Raw genomic sequence first — 20148 nt, 5'->3', positions numbered from 1 at the left:
GTGTCACAAGTCTCTCATTTATCCAGCAGCTTAAATCTTTAGATAAATCCTCTTACGTCTCTGCAGACGGTCAGCCAGCTCCTCCTGCTTCATTCTCCTCAGGAAGTCCACTGTGATCTTCACAAATGCCTCTCTGCTGCTGCTCCTCTGCTCATCATCCTCCCTCTGAAACTCCAAGCACTGGGGCTTATTTGGATTCAGAGCCTTCTGGATCTTCTTCAGCTCGTTCTTCACAAAAGTGATGATGTTGTCCTCCAGCAGCTGGAACAGAATATTTATGAATGACCCACCACTCTGAACTATAGTCCACACAACATCCACTTCTTTACGATCAAGGGGCATATCATCCACGAACTCTTTACCAATTATAGGTTTGACTTTATCTGATTAACTGAGACTTTGTCCACAACTCCATGATCCCAAAACGTTGATGCTGTTCATATGAATGCAGCGATTTCAGTGGGAGAAACATTTCACTGGTGTTCAGAGCTGAACTACCAACAGGTTGATGATCAAAGCCAGAAACTTGGAGATGTTTCAGGTGACTGAGTTGATCGTACAGACAACTGGTCTTAAAGGTTCACTCTGTTTACACATACAGATCAGTATTTAAGGTTTGACTCTCATCATCCACTGGAGCACAAACTGGGCGTCATCAGGACACTACAACACAGAACAAACACCATCCCCACAGACACAGCAGCCAGCGAAGCAGAAGAACTTCACATCAAGAAGGTCCTGAGTAAATGTGAACGCTGGTTTGAGGGCGGAGTCAAGGAGGCCATTTATGTCAAAAGGAAAGACCATCTCTGAATGGAGGAGGGGCCTAAGGGTACATTTGTCACCATCTTACAATGCTGTGATTGCAGCCATTCCCCAGCTCTCTGTGAACTGGACTCATGACCATTGATCAACAACCATTGATCAATGGTCCTGACAATATGCGTACCAATGATCAATGAACTGACCTCCCAGCCCATTGTTCCTTCAGTGGGCTGGTTTCAGTCATACAAATGTCCTGTTTATGAGATTGAAACCTGCAGTCAGCTGAGACTGAAGAAGTCACCTGATGATGATGAAACGTTTCTCCCACTGAAAACATCCAGATGAACAGAATCAAGCTTTTTGGGATTTACGTACCTGGATGATTGAGCATCAAGACACAACTCTGTGACTTTTCTCAGATGAATAAATCCTCTCCTCCAGCTTTGTTTACATCTACCAGCCCTGTGGCGCTGCCCAGGGAAATAATCTATGTGAGAGGTGGAAAGTCATACAGGTGTCTGCTCCTGCCTTCAGTTATTTTATCTACTGTGTGTCAACTGGCTGAACCTCCTCCAACTGTCTACTGTCTCCCTAAACTCAACAATGACTTAGTGATCTATCCATTCTCTGACCAAAGACATCCTGCTGCAGGAGGTTAACATAGCAGCCAATGATGATCCCACTCACTGTGAACAACACATTTGGACCTGATTTGCTGCTCTGGTTTACACGTGAACTTCCACTGCTGCTGTCACCAACTTGAGAGGCTCTACAGAAAAACTGGACTTGTCCATAAAAATCATAAACTACATTATAAGGACAGCATTGCTCAATCAACTCTAATTACTACTGACATGTTATCTCTTCTAACTAAGGTAAAGACACTCAAACTTGCTGCTTTCAGTGAGAAGTCAAATGTCTGAATATGAGCTGGAAGCTGCTGAGAGTCCTCCTCCTTCCCGTGGGGTTTACTTTCTCTACTACTTTCACTATAAACACGCCCCTTTCATGCACCTGCAGAGGGCCACCAGCAGATGGAGCTGTCTTAAACAAATCCACTTGGATAGTTAGCTGTAGATGATTTTCTCAGTATGATTGTAGGATTTTGAGTTATTCTTTAGATTTATTTAAACTCTTATATTGTGCACAAGTGTTGAGCGACCCATAATTTCTCTGTACTTTTCATAAGAGCAGCCAGACTTTCAGCTAGTTTTTGTTTTTTAAGAGCTCAAAGTTATTGAAGAAACAGTTATTCAGCTTCATTCCCACTGATCTCGACTACAAACTGTTTCACTTTGGTTTCTGTTTAAAGCCTCGATGTTTAAAACGTTTCCCTGTGATCACATTTGCACCGTCTGATTTCAAAGTTTGTTTTCTTTTGGTCGTTTAGTCCACAGAGTCCTTGGTGTTCTGAAAGGGACCTATAAATAAATGCATTATTATTAATATTAATAATAAAGTAGTTGTTGTACATGTACAGACCATAAATATGGAGTCCAGCTGTGTTTGATGCTGCTGGGCAGACTGACCACTGGGAACCTCTGAGCTCTGCTGCTCCACTCTGTGGAGGAACCATGAAGGATTAGATCAACACAGGATAAAGATCCAGGAGTTTCTGCTCAAATAACTTCATCTGAATCAAGTCTGTCAAGTTTTAAACTCTCAGATTGTGAAGATATATTTTCTGTTTTCTATGAACTTTCTTTCATCAGTGATGGAAGTGATGATGCTGCAGAAGCTCAGAGGAAACTTTGAGAAAACTGTGATGAACCATCAACTAATGCTCTCAGGAGGCCAAAGGTCCCTGAATGTAACTGTGCAGTAGATTCATCGAGTGTTTGAAACCTGACCACTTCCATATGTTTTCATTCTAACACAAGAAGTCCTTTTCTCATTGCTTTGATTTGAGTTTTCATTTGAGTTTTCCGAGTCTCGTATTTGGAGTCGAGTCTAATCAATGATCTGACAGAAGAACATTAAAAAGGATTTACCACTGCTGTCAACATTAACATGTAGGGTTAGGGGTTCATCTGTTAACATGATTAACATGATAAAAACCTTTAACACGACACATCTGGATGCAGAACGACTCAAAATCCCTGAAATGTTTCTATCAACGCACTTCGGGCAGTTTGTCCAAGTAGAGTTACCTTTGCACACGTGCAGATGTGCAGCACATCTGTTAGTGACGGAAGCTGAACCAATCAGCTCAATATGGAAGATGACAAACACACACTGACCTCTCGATGGAAAGTTTGAGCATTAAAAAAATAACAAGATGGACCAGCCGACCAACATGAAGGATTCTGTACATCGTGACAGAAGGAATTTTCTTTTCACCGAAGCACTTCCAGCTTAAAATATCACAACAATGCAAAGCACTGATGACACAACTGCCAAGTGGACAAACTGCAGACCTGTTAGTGTTGTTAATAACATAGTTTTGGTTCCTCGTGTCAAAGACTTGAAGAAGAGTGACAGAGAGTGTTAGACTGCTGCAGGATCAGTGCCACCTCCACAGACCTGTGAAGAAAATGATGGTTTGACAGATGGGCTCAGATTCAGGATCAGCTGAGGAGTTTGTGGCTGACAGAATCCTGCAGGTACAGAGCAGAGCCCATCATTAGCATGCAGGACTGTCCCTGGGGGGGTCGGCTCATTCAGGAGGTTTATCAATGTTTACATGTTCAATAAACATGTTAAGTGTGTAAATTTGCCCTTTTCTCTCGAGTCTGTTTGCTCATGAAATGAAATTTGATTCGTTTACATTAAAAATGATGTTTAATGGTGATTAATCCAAATGAATCCACAGTAACCCTGTGATGAGTCTGATTAAACATTTTCATTAACAGCAGTAACATAGATTATATATTATTATATATTAGTGCACACTTAGCTTTTAGTATATATGTTTGTTACAAAGTTGTATTTACAGCAGAGAAGCTGAGTTAAAGACTGAAAACTATTCAAAGTCTCTTTGAATTGAAGCGTTTAACATTCTTTGTGTTTATTCTGCATTGACTTCATTATATGGTGTAAACGTCTGTTACAGGCTTAAATATAAAGTTGGAAAATGTAACTGCAGCTATTGATCAAGTAATTGTGATTAATCAGGATTAATGACAGAAGATTGTGTCATTAATTAGTCATGTTTTAATCTACTGACAGCACTAGTCTTCACTCTGGTGCCTCCAACTGTTTTACGCCCTTTCAACACCTTCGTGGTCAAAAGTGTACACGCACAAAATCTACAATAAAACCCTCACGCAGCAATAGGACAGACACACAATCCATTTATCTCTGTGTCTCAAACACACACACGTGTATTCAAAGCCTCGATTTGTTCATATTTCATCTGTTGTGTTTTTATCTTCAGCGTTTTCAGTGTTGCTGCATTTACACCAAAAATGTTTCCATTGATGAATCAGATTGATTTGAATGCGTTTCATCCATACAAATCCCTCCCTGGTGGTCACATGACTCTATAACATAACAGGAGTCATGTGACAAGAGTTTCATGCTGTAAAATGTCAAAATGGTTGAATGTGGTGGAGTAAAAATGTGAGATGTCAACGACTTTTCTTCAATATGAAATGTTTGCAGGGCCTGACAGGAAGTGGACGGACGCTCTGATCACTTCCTGTTTGCTGAAGTGGGTTTTCAGTTGTTTAGAAACCAAAGGCTTGTTTTAAAAGACAGTTTAAATGGGACTGAGGGAACGACGTGTTTGTAGTTTATATCCAACAACATCGAGCAGTTAAATCAAAGAGTTCATGTTGCTAACAGCTCACCTCTCTGCAGCAGACACAGGCTGGGATTTAAAAAAAATGGGAAGACCTTTAGACCCGTCACTCTGTAAGGACACAGAGCTGGGTGGAGGTCCAGCTTTGAGTCTCTGATGGATCCTGAAAAAGTTATAAATCTTCAGTAAAATTCTCATCACATATCAGCTGATATTATTGGTGTTAGCTTACCTTTTCTCAGCTGACTGTCTTTGCTCAAATCTCTTAATGGCATCTTTGACTGAGTTACTTTCACAGGACACAGAGCTGGGTGGAGGTCCAGGCGGGTTCCTGTGAATAATGATGCAGCAGTGATGTGAGTGCTGAGCTGTGACATGGAGAAGAGTCATGGACAGTTAGAGATGGTCATCTCACCTCTGAGCTTTGGTCTGGCTCTCATGTTCCCCACACAGAGTGCTTTTAGAGGGAGGGACTCCCTCCTCTCTGTCCTCACACTGATCCATGCTGCTCAATTCACATCAGCTCACACACACTTTCTACCTGCAGAGGAAACACAAATCATTCATGTGCGCATCAGCTGAAATCCTCCTTTCATCATGTGTGCTGTCCAAATATCAGCTGCTTCTTTCCTGCTTCATCTCAGTGTCAGCTGGATGCAGTCAGACAGCAGTGTGAGGCAGAGGAAGCTGCCATCAGCTGCTCTGCTATCAGTCCACTAGATGGAGCCTGAAGCACACACGATGCATTCACTGACACACACTGATTCACTGTGACTGGAAGCTTCAGTCAGTCCAACACGTGTGAACAACATTTTAAACATTTCAGCTGATCCAGGATTCAAAGAGGATCAGCAGAGTTAAAGCTTCACACTAATTCTTCCTGCTGAGTTTGCAGAGAACTGCACACACACTGATTCACTGCTAATGAGAAGCTTCTTCCATCCAGTAATTCATCATCCATCAGCTCTGCTGCTGCTCTCAGTCCTGGACTCTGATCACACACTAAAAGCAGCTTTTTAACTCGTGTCTGTAAGAACTCTTAGTGTTAGCTTAGTGTTAGCTTAGCTTTAGCTTAGTGTTAGCTTAGTGTTAGCTTAGTGTTAGCATGCTGTGTGCTAGCTTAGCGTCAGAGCTCTGCAGGTGTCTCGTGTGTAAATATTAATCACAGTGACAGTAAAGGAGGTAAAGGGCTGTGACGTCATCACGTACGCTGCGTCCTCTGTGGGCTCTGAGTGAACTCAAAGTACAAACTACAAGTACACAAACACGAACGTAGCTCAGAGTGGCGGACACACTCGGCCTCGTTGGTCCAGCTGTGAGTCCGTTACCGTGAACTATGGAGCGGCAGATTTGTGCTGAACTAAGCTGCACACAGCTGATGTTAGCCAGGAAACATTACACACTGACTTTAATGGAGAGACCGGAAATACAAACACACACAGTTTGTTGTGTGAAGAAATCAAACACGAGCTGAACAAACAGTAAAGTTCCTAAAGACAAACTGTTAAAGGAGGAAACAAAGCAAACTTACAGTTTCTTCACACACCAACAACAAGCTCCACTCCACACCTGGACACTAAACACGGACACACAGGTGAGCTGCTTCCTGGAAGGAGGCGGGGCTCCACCTGAAACTCAGCACAGGTGGGAGGGGCTCAGCTCTGTGTGTGCTGATGTGTTAACTTTAAAAATATGCCGTCTGACTGCTCAGACTGAGTCAGAGTAAAGTTCACATGCTGACGTGTGGAGACATGAAACCTTGTTGTAGCTGCAGGTGTGAACACACTGATCCCAGATCAGCTCTGCTGTATTTGTAACATGAACATTTCTGCTGCAAAGCTTCAAATGTTCAGCATGTTTCTCTGTTTCCAGTCTATAGATCCAGTCACACTTTCTACCTTCACCTGTGCAGTAAAGACTGAGAGCAGAGCTGAAACCAAGCGTCCAATCAGTGAGCAGCATCAACACCTGAGCTTCATTCAGACTCTGTTATTGAAGATGTTGTTGGTACAAAGTTCATCTGCTGCTCACATGAATCCATGAAAGATTTATTTCACTGAATGTTTCTTCAAAGCTCATTTCAACCTGTTGAAGTCATGAATGAAAGTGCAGACTGAGAGTGGATCACATGATGTTTGAGGTGTGTCATGTGACATGTTCAGTATTGTCACACATGTCTAGATTGTCCCTGATATCATAACTGCTCAAACACTGATGATTATATTTGAAGAATTATTCCTGATGGCAGCAAAGTTTGAATGGAGCTCTCTGTCTGTGCTGATTTGTCGCCCTCTGGAGGTCAAAGCACAAACTGCATGATGTCACTGTAACCACCACAGAGACAGGAAGTGTTTTTATGACTGAAACACTGAAATGATGCTAACGGCTGTCGTTAGGCTCACTGACAGCAGTGCTGATGTGTTCATGTCAAACACTGGCTCAGGTCAGACTCCTTCATCCTTCTCCAGCGTGAGGCCGCCCTCAGACCCACAGGAGCTCTGACCTTTGACCTCCTGACCCTAACCATTTTAGTCTTGTTGCATCTTTAAATGCAAATCCATCCAAACTGTAGCCGAGCAAAAGAAGCTGGAAGCTGTTCTATGAATGATGTTGTCGAAGGAGCTTGGAAAGAAAAGCGTCTGGACTTCTTTAAGTTGCTTGAAGAGGGACATGGACGTCTTAACGCCCACTCACATCCTGGGACATTTGATCACAGGAAATCACATGATAGGGTGGGGCTAGATCTCACAATGGGTTCACCCAAAACCTTGGCTGATTGTGACCCGCACCCGTTTTCACACTGTGGCTCGTGTGATTAGGTAGAGGATCAACAGGGGCTCCGTGTCCCTGAATTTAAACTGAATCCAAACACACCGTGCACAATGCCAAGTTAGATAATGGTTAAAAGAACAAGATAAGAATAAATAAAAAGATAAAATAAGGATAAAAAATAACTTAAAAAAATAAAATAAAAAGATAAATAACTGCAAATAAGTACAAATAAGTAACTGAAGACACGTGTGGTCTGCAGATGTCGATGTACATGGATGTACATGGAGTTTAATGTGCAAAATGAACTTAGTGTGCAAAGTGACCTGATGTGCAAACTGCAGTTTGAGGTCGGTCAGCTGTTCAGGAGTCTGATAGCAGTGGGGAAGATGGAGTTGTTGAGTCTGGATGTTCTACATTTCACACTTCTGAACCTTCGTCTCGAGGGCAGAGGTGTGTCTCTCCTCTGGACTCTGTGATGGTAGCTGCTCTGCAGAGAGGGCAGCGGGGTCCTGATGATCTTCTCCACAGTTGTTATCACTCTCTGCAGGCGTTTGCGGTTTGCAGTAGTGCTGCCATACCATGCAGTGATGCAGCTGTCAGGCTGCTCTCCACAGTGCAGCTGTAGAACCTGCTGAGGATCTTGGCCAACATACCAAATTTCCTCAGCCTCCTCAGGAAATACAGCAGCTGCTGAGCCTTCTTGACCAGCTGTGTGAGTTTGAGTCCCTCACTGACTCAAACTCCTTCAGTGACACTTGCAGCCTTGCAGATTAGTTTGCTGATCCTGATGCATCTCTGGAGCTGATGCTGTCCCCCAGCAGACAACAACAACATAGATGCTCTCACTAGTCCACTTTACCCTCTAATCACATCTCTGACATCTGCAGGTTGCTCCATAGAGACTCTTGTGCAATGCCAGGTGTTTGTGTTTGTGTTTGTCTGTAGGTACATGTAGCAAGTACATAAGCTAAAATAATTTAAGTTGGTTATGAATAGTTGGGCTAATTCAGAAGATATCAGATTCGGCTCTAGGAGGTGAGTGAAGTACAATAAACGTACAACCACAGATATTGTGATTACAAATGTTATTTATAGTGAAAACAAAGTGCAACTACCAAACACCAATATTTACAAAATCTGCAGACAAGGAAAAAATAAAACAATTCAAGCTTGTAAAATATCCGCTGCACGGCAGTGCAGGAACCTCGTCCAACCTCTGGCAACAATGTCCATAAAGTTTATTTCATGAGTGATATAAGTCCAACGCGTATGACAGTCTAGACAGGTTGAAATTTGAAGTAGGATGATCAGCACTAAGATTCCAAAGCTGAAATCTCAGAAGTGAGATTTAGGGGACTAAACCAAGAGGGGAGAGTGTAGGCCGCAGCAGCCTCCTACCAGACCGCAGGAAGTTGTAGCTGGGGTTCTGGCTCGTTGGGCCTAGCTCGCCATCCAAAGTAGTGGTGTCGCTGTGGTCTCTCCAGGGCACCACTAGCCTGCACTATAATCACAAAACCACTATTAGCAAAATTCATCTAAACTTCCCAAGCTAGCTTTAGTTCCAGTGTACACATAAAATCCATGAGAAAATACAACAAATACATATCCAACCATTGTAATGAATTAAAACAAATGACAATCTCAAATAACAAAACTACAGCCACATAAAGTGAGAGCAGTAGTAATACAGTAAGCCTCAGCCATCCCATCAGCTAATAGCACTGGCATACTGTTACAGGTTACAAATACAAACAAACATTCAGACTCACTCACCATTCACTACGTGCGATGTCACATACGAGCCCCACGCATCTACCCACGGCGGTATCAAAATACTGTTGAACGCAATCCACAATTAATTCAAAACAAGTCAAGATAGTAAACAGCGAAAAGCGCTCGCCCCACGTACCTGTTGCTTCCATCCGCTAACGCCTCTCCCCCGCGTCGTTTCGAGGCGACAACCCGGAAGGCATATATCGGTGCCTCGCGAATGTGATTGGTCACAACAGGCATGTGCAGCCTCGCGGCGTGGCGTGCGTCATGACGCACGATGCCTTCACGGACACGCTCCGGTTGGAATTTAAGATTCCAATTTAGTTATAGACGCAGTTCTTTTTATGTGGGTTACATCCTCCCCGCCTTAACCCATGCACGTCCCGTCGCATGTTAAACGCTAGACAACGTGAACAGACGAAGGACGGCTAGCATTATGGCCCAATGTATCGGAAAGACTATGCAACATCGTTTGAACAACGGAAATCAGAGGATTGCCACGAGTGAAATAGTGAAGTCGGTCAGGTGGTGCTCTTTGTCGTTGTGAACGTCTTAGCCCGTCACCTATGTCAGTGTCCTGCTCAATAACACTAGACTCTGCAGGAGAATCTTCAACAGCAACGACAGGAATGTCGACAAGTATGTCTCCATTTCCAAGTAAATTTTCAGGTAAGCCATTTCTGTTGTCAGGGTGACTTTCACCAAGTTCAAGTAGGATGTCTTCCACATCAGAGTCAGATTGCTCACCACCAGACTCCACTGCTGGAGGAAGAACACTGGACACAGAGGCTGGTTCTCCTTGCACTTCCACTTCAACTGAAGGATCCAAAATCAGTGGTCCTAGGCTCCCACCGTCAGATGAATCTGGAAATTGATTCTGTTTTTCCACAGTGAAGTGCAACGTTGGAGGATTAACATATAATGAAACCAAGCTTCCTGTATCCTCATCCTCAACCAGGGGTTCTGTGAAGGAATTTAAATCCGAGTTCTGCTGCCGAGTTCTTGGCCTGTGAGGAAGCGATTGCTCTGGTGATTGCAAGTTAACCTCACTGCCCGTGAGGAAGCCGCATGGAAGGAGGAGGTCGCGGTGAAGGGTCCGCATAGGTCCATCGCTGTTCTCAGGTTTTACCTTGTAGACCGGGAGGTCCCCAGCCCGATGGACAACCACATAAACTTCTTCCTCCCATTTATCTGAAAGTTTATGCTTCCCTCGAAGGCGGACATTCCTCACAAGCACACGATCACCTGGTTCCAATGCTGATGGTATCACACGATTGTCAAAGCGTTTCTTATTTCGGTCGGCAGCCTTTGTAGCGTTACTGGAGGCAATACTGAAACTTTCCTCCAATCTCGATTTGAGTGACTTAATGTACTGTGAGTGACTCTTTTGCTGGGATTCCCGCAGTGGCAAATTGAACGCCAGGTCCACAGGTAGACGAGGTGTTCTACCGAACATGAGTTCGTAAGGAGTAAACCCTGTAACCTCGTTCCTGGTACAATTATAGGCGTGAACCAGCGGTTTCACATGCTCTTTCCACCTTGTTTTTTGTTTTGTCTCCAAGGTCCCCAACATTGCCAGCAACGTCCTGTTAAATCGCTCCACTGGATTTCCCCTCGGATGGTAAGGGGTTGTACGGCTCTTCTGAATGCCTGCAAACTCACACAATTCTTTTACTAGTCTTGACTCAAAATCTTGCCCTTGGTCGGTATGAATTCGCTCAGGAATGCCATAATAAATGATATAATTCTCCCATAAACACTTCGCCACAGTTCTTGCCTTTTGATTGGGTGTTGGAATGGCAACAGCGAATTTTGTGAAATGGTCAGTCAGGACTAAGATATCACGAGTGCCACTAGTGTCAGGCTCAAGAGCAAGAAAATCCATACACAAAAGCTCAAGGGGTCGAGATGTTTTTATGCTGACAAGTGGAGCAGCTTTTTCCGGCAGGGCTTTTCGGCGCACACAGCGGCCACAAGTCTTAATCTTCTGCTCAACATCCTTTGCCATTTTAGGCCAGTAGAATCTCGTACGGACAAGGTCAAGTGTACGTTCAATCCCCATATGGCCCATATCCTCATGGAGGCTTTTCAGGACTGATGGCCGCAACTCCTCTGGAAGGACAAGCTGGTATGAAAGGTCTCCATTGTCCCGTCTCCTCCTGTACAGGACTCCATCCACCAGCTCCAACCTGGACCATTCTCTGAGCAGGAACGGAAGTTCAGGGAGCTCAGCTCTAGCTGTTGGTGGAACCCTGTTCCCCGTCTCAAGCTGGTGAATAAGCTCTCGAATGCAGGGATCTGAGTGTTGTTTCTCTTTGATGTTAAGAGTAGAAACGACAGGCAGCTGATGACAGTCCTCGGAACAGTAACTGTCAGGGATGGTATCCATTTGAACTGACAAAGACTCGACAAGTGTGAAGCCAACCTCACCGCAGTCACCCGGCCGTGTGGCTCTGACCAAATGACTTTGGCAGATTGCTCTCACAGTCTCTTCTGGAAGGACATCAGAATCAGCTGTGTGTTGAGAAATGAACTGACGAATGAGTTCATGGTCATTAGAAACTTCATCACTGGAGCAGGAGTACGGTCGCCGCGAAAGCGCATCAGCGTCACAATTCTGTTTGCCAGCTCTGTACAGAAGTTTAAAGGAGTACGTTGACAATGCAGCCAACCAACGGTGTCCAGTAGCGTCCAGTTTAGCTGTTGTCAAAACGTAGGTCAGTGGATTACTGTCCGTCACCACTGTAAAATCTGCCCCGTACAGGTAATCTTGGAATTTCTCGGTCACACTCCACTTAAGGGCGAGGAATTCCAGCTTGTGGGCTGCATAACGGCTCTCACTCTGCGACAATCCGCGGCTAGCATAAGCTATGACCCGGAGTTTCTCCTCTTGCTCTTGATACAACACTGCTCCAAGTCCGGTCACACTCGCATCGGTGTGCAGAATGTATGAACGAGACGGGTCTGCAAACCCAAGAACCGGAGCAGTTGTAAGCTTCTCAATCAAGGTTTCAAATGCAACTTGACATTTGGTATCCCACCTCTCCCCGAAGGGTTGGTTTGGCCTGTAGGTGGGTATCTTGTGAGCTTTCAGGGTCTTTGATCTTTGAACTGGAGAATATCCACGAGTCAGGTCATTGAGAGGTTTGGCAATGACGGAATAGTCTTTTATAAACCGGCGGTAATAACCAGCGAAACCCAGAAAAGATCTTAATTGTTTCAGAGTCTGGGGAACCGGCCATGTCTTGATGGTCTCTATCTTCTCAGGATCTGTTTGAACTCCTTCCTCAGAGACAATATGACCCAAGTACTTTACAGACTTTTGGAAGAATCGACATTTCTCCGGTGCCAGTTTCAGCCCATATTCCTTCAACCGGTTCAGGACTCTCAGCAGCCTTCGTTCGTGTTCCTCAAGAGTGTCCGAATAGATGATTAAGTCATCCAGGAAAACGAGCACTTCCTTTAGGTGAAGGTCCCCCATGCATCGCTCCATCAAGCGCTGAAAGGTGCTCGGGGCGTTGGTAACACGTTGAGGCATTTGGTTAAACTCCCAGAACCCAAGAGGAGTCACAAAAGCAGTCTTTGCCTTGTCTTCCTCCTCCATCTGGATCTGGTAGTAACCGGACTTCAGGTCGAGCACTGAAAACCACTTAGAACCAGTGAGTGCTGAAAAGGATTCCTCCAAATTAGGTAAGGGGTATGCATCCTTGATGGTTTGAAGGTTTAGTTTCCGGTAGTCTATGCACAGCCGGACCTCACCGTTCTTCTTCCTGACCACCACGATAGGCGAAGCAAAAGGAGACGATGATTCCCTTATAATGCCGGCTTCCAGGAGCTCACGCAGGTGACGGCGGACAGCTTCGAAATCTTGCGGATGGATTGGCCGGGCACGTTGCTTGAATGGTGTATTGTCATGGAGTGGAATATGATGTTTGACAGCTGATGTACATCCAAAATCCAAGTCATGATGCGAAAAGACCTCCGAGATGTCATTCAGCTTGCCTATGACTCGCGTCCTCCATTCAGGTGACAGTGGAGAATCACCAAAATCAAAGTTCAGGCTGGTGGTAGTGTTCCTGACTGGAAGATGGGTCACGCGATGTTCAGACAAGATGCAGTGGTAGGTTTCCAAATCCGCAATGACACTGTGAGGTGGAATGAAGGTATCTTGCTCCGACTCATTTGTAATAACCACAGGAACCTTGTATGGAGAAAGAGCTGGGAAGTTGATGAGACAACTGCTGACACACAACCCCCCAGGTAAGGTGGAAGCAGGGTGCTGTAGGAGAACACTCTGGCTAAACAACGGGGTGGAAACTTTGGCAGAGCCCTGGATGACAATAGTGCGGCCGGCCGGAACACGCACTGGGGCTTTGCTTAGTAGCCTCACATTCCCAATGCTGCCATTCTCCTTCTGCTTGTGTGACAGCTGTAGTGTTTTCAACACCGCTCTGTACCCATGAGTGCTAGGCTGATAGCTCGGATGCTGGTTAAGATGCTGTTCATACAGGGGTTCCAGGGTGTTCATCCCAATTAGCACAGTAGCGGGGACGTCAGGGTGTACGTCCGGAACAACTAGAGCCAATGTTGTTACTTCATATTCTTCACCAACAAAATCTCTGGGGAACTTGACGGAAACCTCAATGTATCCAAGATATGGAATGGTTTGACCCGCAGCACCTTCCACCTGGAGAAGATCATGGAGTGGTTGAATTTGTTGGTCATGAAGATGATTGTTGTAAAAGGATACAGGTATTGTAGTAACCTGTGATCCTGTATCAAGCAGGCATTTCTGTGGATGGCCTGCTAGGGTCACCTCTGTTGTGCATCTTGACCCAACTAACCCATGAGGTAACATTGTAGTTGCCTTCGGACAAGTGTGTAGGTCTACACAGTGAACAATTTCCTCCTTGTTCCTTTCCTCCTTTGCGGGACAATGTGGGTCCTGCACAGTTCCTGTACGTCCCATTACAGAAACTGTATCTAGTTTAAATGTCCAGTTGATGAATTCCGCTTCTGCCATTTTGGTTTCTTTTCACTGAACTGTTTGCGTTTTGCATTGACCAATGCGGGATTGGGTCTGTTCTCACACTGTGGTCTAATGTGTCCATCTTCCCCACACCTGAAACAGAAACCAGGCTTGGGGTTAGATGATATATTCCCCTGTGTATCCGTTCTTTGCTTCGGGTGCTGCTTTGGAACAAGAGTACAGGACTGGTGAGACTGGGAGGCAGTTAAGGCGGCAAGTTGCTTTTGTATCTCCGCCATCTGCTGGGTGAGAGTGGACAACGCAGCACAGACCCCCTTTTCTTCTTCTACTGCGAACTGAGCTTGAGCTGCAACTCTGTGTCTTGGTGTTCCCAAATGTTGCTTCATCCTCAGAGTTTTGCTAGCTTCTCTGTCTTCTTCAGTTCTTAATAGGAGTAACAGTTCTGCAAAAGAAGGTGGGTTGGATTTTCTCTGCTTCAGCTGAAGCTCAGAGATAAGATTGCTATCCCAACATCCCCTACAGAATTGGCTGAGCAGGTGCCTGTTCACTTCACTCTGCTTGACTCCTCCCCGCTTGACAGCTAAACTCAGGGCCACCTGAAGTCGCTGTAGGTAGCCGGATGGCTTCTCACCCGAGTTCTGCAGCGTGTCCATGAACTTCGCATAAAGTTCTTCCCCGTCCTGTACAATTCCATAAGCAGAATCAAGATGTTGAATATAAGTCTCTGCTGGTAGGTCGGGGTTAAGGTGCTTGATTATGTCCGCTGCAGGTGGTAAAAGACTATCAAGGATGTGTCTGGATCTTCGCAGTTCTGAAATGGCTGGATCCTTTAAGATGAGATCCACTCCAGAGCGCCATGTATCATAGTCCACCTCATGCTGTGGGTGTGGTAGTCTCCCAGAAAACATGCGCAGCTTATGGGATGAGCGTATGTTTACATCTTCGCTCTTTACTATATGCTCCACAACATACCTCTGTACTTCAGGTGGATTCAACTCAGCCGCAGACATACTGATAGAATGTCCTTCTGTTGTTGTAGGATGTAGGGCAGCTGAAGAAGTGACAGGGCTAGCCATGTTGTGGGTTTGTCGATCCGGAGTGGCAGCCATTTTGTGTTCAGATGCGGCAGTGCATTCCTGCTTGAGCCCTTCTGGTTTTCCTGGGCGCAGTTCTGAAACAGCTCCATTTATTTGGGTCATTAGTTCTTGGAGAACTTCAGCAAAATCCTGACCAGACAGTTTTGCTACTTGTTTTAAGTCAGCTAAATAAGTCTTAGTCTTTGTGCACCCGACAGTAGCCGCATAGATTTTAGACAAGCTTTTTATATGATATTCATTATTTAAGGGCTTAAATGTATACGGCAGAATCGGACCCAATAAATCAAAAGCAGACCCCGTTTTAAACTCAACAACGAGCATATTATTAAACTCAGAACCGGGTGAGTTTATTGGCACGGAGCGTTCAATAGCACCATACTGGAGAAGAAAATCTTCAACCTCCTCAACCACATATGCGGGGACGCCACTGACCAACACCGCGTTTGGTATTTTAACACCTAATGACTCCAACAAGTCCATGTTCATAGTAATATGGTGAGATAGTGAGACTGAATGTACACAACAATATTATACTTGACACAACCTCCTGGCTGGTTCGCCACTAATTTGTCTTATGTAGCAAGTACATAAGCTAAAATAATTTAAGTTGGTTATGAATAGTTGGGCTAATTCAGAAGATATCAGATTCGGCTCTAGGAGGTGAGTGAAGTACAATAAACGTACAACCACAGATATTGTGATTACAAATGTTATTTATAGTGAAAACAAAGTGCAACTACCAAACACCAATATTTACAAAATCTGCAGACAAGGAAAAAATAAAACAATTCAAGCTTGTAAAATATCCGCTGCACGGCAGTGCAGGAACCTCGTCCAACCTCTGGCAACAATGTCCATAAAGTTTATTTCATGAGTGATATAAGTCCAACGCGTATGACAGTCTAGACAGGTTGAAATTTGAAGTAGGATGATCAGCACTAAGATTCCAAAGCTGAAATCTCAGAAGTGAGATTTAGGGGACTAAACCAAGAGGGGAGAGTGTAGGCCGCAGCAGCCTCCTACCAGACCGCAGGAAGTTGTAGCTGGGGTTCTGGCTCGTTGGGCCTAGCTCGCCATCCAAAGTAGTGGTGTCGCTGTGGTCTCTCCAGGGCACCACTAGCCTGCACTATAATCACAAAACCACTATTAGCAAAATTCATCTAAACTTCCCAAGCTAGCTTTAGTTCCAGTGTACACATAAAATCCATGAGAAAATACAACAAATACATATCCAACCATTGTAATGAATTAAAACAAATGACAATCTCAAATAACAAAACTACAGCCACATAAAGTGAGAGCAGTAGTAATACAGTAAGCCTCAGCCATCCCATCAGCTAATAGCACTGGCATACTGTTACAGGTTACAAATACAAACAAACATTCAGACTCACTCACCATTCACTACGTGCGATGTCACATACGAGCCCCACGCATCTACCCACGGCGGTATCAAAATACTGTTGAACGCAATCCACAATTAATTCAAAACAAGTCAAGATAGTAAACAGCGAAAAGCGCTCGCCCCACGTACCTGTTGCTTCCATCCGCTAACGCCTCTCCCCCGCGTCGTTTCGAGGCGACAACCCGGAAGGCATATATCGGTGCCTCGCGAATGTGATTGGTCACAACAGGCATGTGCAGCCTCGCGGCGTGGCGTGCGTCATGACGCACGATGCCTTCACGGACACGCTCCGGTTGGAATTTAAGATTCCAATTTAGTTATAGACGCAGTTCTTTTTATGTGGGTTACATCCACATTAGATATGACCATAGACGCACACACACAAGTGAACACAGCAGCACAGATGGTTTCCACCTGCTTCCCTCTTTCTTCACACACTGTGAGGATGATGAAGAGGTTTCAGGACGAGGTGGTCAGCAAGCACAGGATAAAGCAGGGCCATGAAACTCTCTGGTGCAGCAGATGTTTAATCAGACTCAGCTTTAGGCTTCTTTTCCCACCTGGCAGCAAAGTAACAGCTTCACTAATGTGAACAGTCACAATGTTAAACGTTTCTATATCTTCATATATTTTTATCTGTTGATGCTGCAGAATAAAGTCTGTTAACAGAGTGCAGGATGTGTAGAGCAGGTCCAGCTCTCCCTTTACTGTGTCCACTTTCATCAGCCCCTGTGAAGTGACACAGAGTGCATGTGTGTCTGTCAGCTGTTGTTTGTTGTGAAGGATGGAACAAATGAACACACACTTTTAGAGAAATCTGAAAAAGCAACACGTGCTTGGGCTCCTTCTGTGCTCGTCTTCATTAATGCTGATCTTTCTTTCCTGTTTGTTCTTTGGCACAAGCTTCAGTCTTTTCTCCCAGGGCTCCTTCACACTTAGAAACACACCTACATTCATTTATACACAAACATCATGAAACAAAGGCTTTGTAAAAGAGGACATGAGATTCTCTCTGAACAGCACATTCATATCAAACACAGGACTGAACAGGATATACTGAGTCTGTGCTGTTTTCATTGTTACTTGCTGAGTATTTTTCCAGTGTTTGAAATGTGACTCAAGTCTGATTCTTCTACTGTGTGTGAACTCTAAGCAGCTGCATTAAACAGCTGCTTTTCAAACCAGGCTCAATCCTATGACTCTGTGAATGTAAACTTTTGTCACCTGCATGAATAACAATCCTTGATCTAGTCAGGACTGCAGTGCTCCTGTGATCCCAGCTTATAGATGGAGGCTAGCATGAGAGGCTCAGCAGCTAAAGCAGCACACCTGGGTCTCCCAGCCTATTAAAAGCAGCCCTTTGCTTCACCTGCTTCACTAAACATTATTATTATTATTTAAGCAGAGTGGTGTGATTCATGTAGGCATTGCTGTGTGACAGGAGGACTTTTCTTGAAACAGCTCGTGTGACGTGAGCTGACGTAAAAACAGTGATGTTAGCTTGATTCTCTTGGCTAAAACTATTTTAAAAAGAGGGTCAATCATGCAAATCTGCCAATAGAAGCCAAAGTTACAGCCCCTCAGAGTTTAAAGAGAAAAGGCCCGTTTCCAACACTCGGTTGTGCAAAGGGAAACAGGCCCACAGTGCCTGAGTGTGTGGGTAATTCTTCAAATAATATTCAAAAGCAAACATTTTGAAGCATGTAAATAAAATTCAATCATTTCTGCTCTTCAATACCTAAGAAATGAAAACTGGCAGATGGTCCCAAAATGTGAAACGCCTGGCTATCTGTGCATTTAGTGCTGCAAGTTTTCACTGTTTACCTTCAGAAGCATAAATCTCTGCACAGATAATGTTCATATGTGGATTCCTGGTTTTCTGCAGTTAATTGTGACCCAAAGCGTATTTTTAAAGTGGTTCCAGGCAATAAAGTCTAAAAATAAATACATCTACTTCCTTTTTCTGTGTTCCAGCCTCAGTGACTCTGACACAGTGCTGTAATATTTACACCTCTGATGAAAACAGAGTTTGTAGTTGCAGAGAAATACTCGACTCATTTTGGGCATTTACGAGCAGGAACCTCAGAAAGCCCCTCGCTGCTTCACTGGTTAAGAAGCAAAGCAAACATTAGTTCACAGTGATGTTAATTAAGGCCCAAAGTTTAGGAACGAACGTCAGCACTTCACTAATGAATGTAATGCTGATTCATGTGCTTGTTTTGTAATGTGCATGTTGTGCGTTGCTATTTCCCATATTCTTTGGCACTGATAGATGAAGAGTCTCAGGCAGGACCGAGGCTGCCAGCTGCTGACAGTGAGCAGGGAGAGAGCAGCAGAAGCTGGGCAAGAGCAGGGCACCTTCAGCCCCCTTCATCAGTCAGAAATCATTTGGGTGTCTGTGTGAAATGTCTGATTTTTAAAATCTTTTTGTAGACATATTTATTAAATGTTTAACAATTATATAGAAGAAAGACAATGTAAAGAACAAAACATGACAAAACAAAAATGAGTTGAAGTTATGAACGGTTTCTGAGAGACAAATAACACCAGGATCTTTTTTGTGTAGCTGACAGCTGGTAACTGTGCTGGGGCGGGTCTAGCAAAGTGTTGCCAGGGGGGCAGGTAGGGCATTAACAGGGAGAGGGGGGCACAAAGACATACTTTTCTTTCTGGTTCTCATTTAAAATGTCTCACTTTTAATAAATAATTATCTGAATCTTACAACAAACGTTTTCATCTGATGTAAAATGTATAGAAATCCATTATTGTACATAGTCATTTTTTAGGGTCCCATCATAATTTCTTCAGAAGTAAGTACTGCATATGATGCCAGTGTTTCCCACATTTTCTAGATTCTGCACCAGTGCTGTGTGTAAAATGCATCAAAAAGTGAGTTTTATTCTTTCTCACCTGTCTTTCTGTCTCCTTTCACTTTTTAAAGGTTGCCATGTTAGAAAACATATTTTGCCCTGCCGTGCTGTTTATTGATGTGGCAAATGAAAGGTTTATGAAAACATATCTAAATCTGTCATCAGTAATCAGCAATGATCATGTCTCACCTCTAGTCTCTGTCTTAATGTCAGGTTTCCACCGTGTGTTGTAGATGTTCAGGAGGTTAACTCGACCAACAGTCTACTTCCTGTTTAGAATACCAGGACAGGGAGGATGGTGCAGGTTTAAGTTTATTAGACTGATGCATGTATACCAACAAGACAGCATCCATCACTGTGACAACAGCGTTTGTTTTCATTCAAAGGCTTCATGGTTTTTCCTTTAATACCTGCTGGGCCGGTCTCCAGTCAAAATGCCCGGGACCATTTTTTGTCCCAGTCCAGCCCTGGTGTCAGATCTGCATGCAGTGTCAATGAGACGATCAACAACAGATCAGACAAAACACTCAGGCGGACACTCCTCTGTAGAAGGAAACATGGAAAGTGTGAGGTAATCAGTGCACAACATCACTTTGTATTTCAGGCTGTTTTTATATAGAACTTCAGCACCAATGTAAAAGTTCTGGTTTTAGGAAGATGAAGAACATTTTCAGGAAGGATGCCGTCTGCAAGCAGAGCTGCTTGAACCTCAGCGCTGAGGTCCAGACTACTTC

The 20148-nt window shown here is 44.2% G+C and overlaps 1 protein-coding gene across 1 annotated transcript; it reads right to left on the bottom strand.

Annotated features, from left to right (window-relative positions):
• Positions 1-30: 30 nt before the first annotated feature.
• On the bottom strand, positions 31-5090 carry LOC143412365 (uncharacterized). Its single transcript, XM_076877218.1, has 5 exons — positions 4923-5090; positions 4740-4838; positions 4557-4670; positions 2248-2326; positions 31-261 (listed from the first exon to the last, which is right to left on the bottom strand). Exons 1-5 carry the CDS (start codon positions 5009-5011, stop codon positions 31-33), a joined length of 612 nt encoding a protein of 203 aa, XP_076733333.1. The 5' UTR covers positions 5012-5090.
• Between the last annotated feature and the right edge of the window lie 15058 nt (positions 5091-20148).

The sequence above is a fragment of the Maylandia zebra genome, linkage group LG2, assembly GCF_041146795.1.
Source record: "Maylandia zebra isolate NMK-2024a linkage group LG2, Mzebra_GT3a, whole genome shotgun sequence".
Taxonomy (NCBI): domain Eukaryota; kingdom Metazoa; phylum Chordata; class Actinopteri; order Cichliformes; family Cichlidae; genus Maylandia; species Maylandia zebra.
This window is presented reverse-complemented; position numbering and strand designations above follow the sequence as displayed.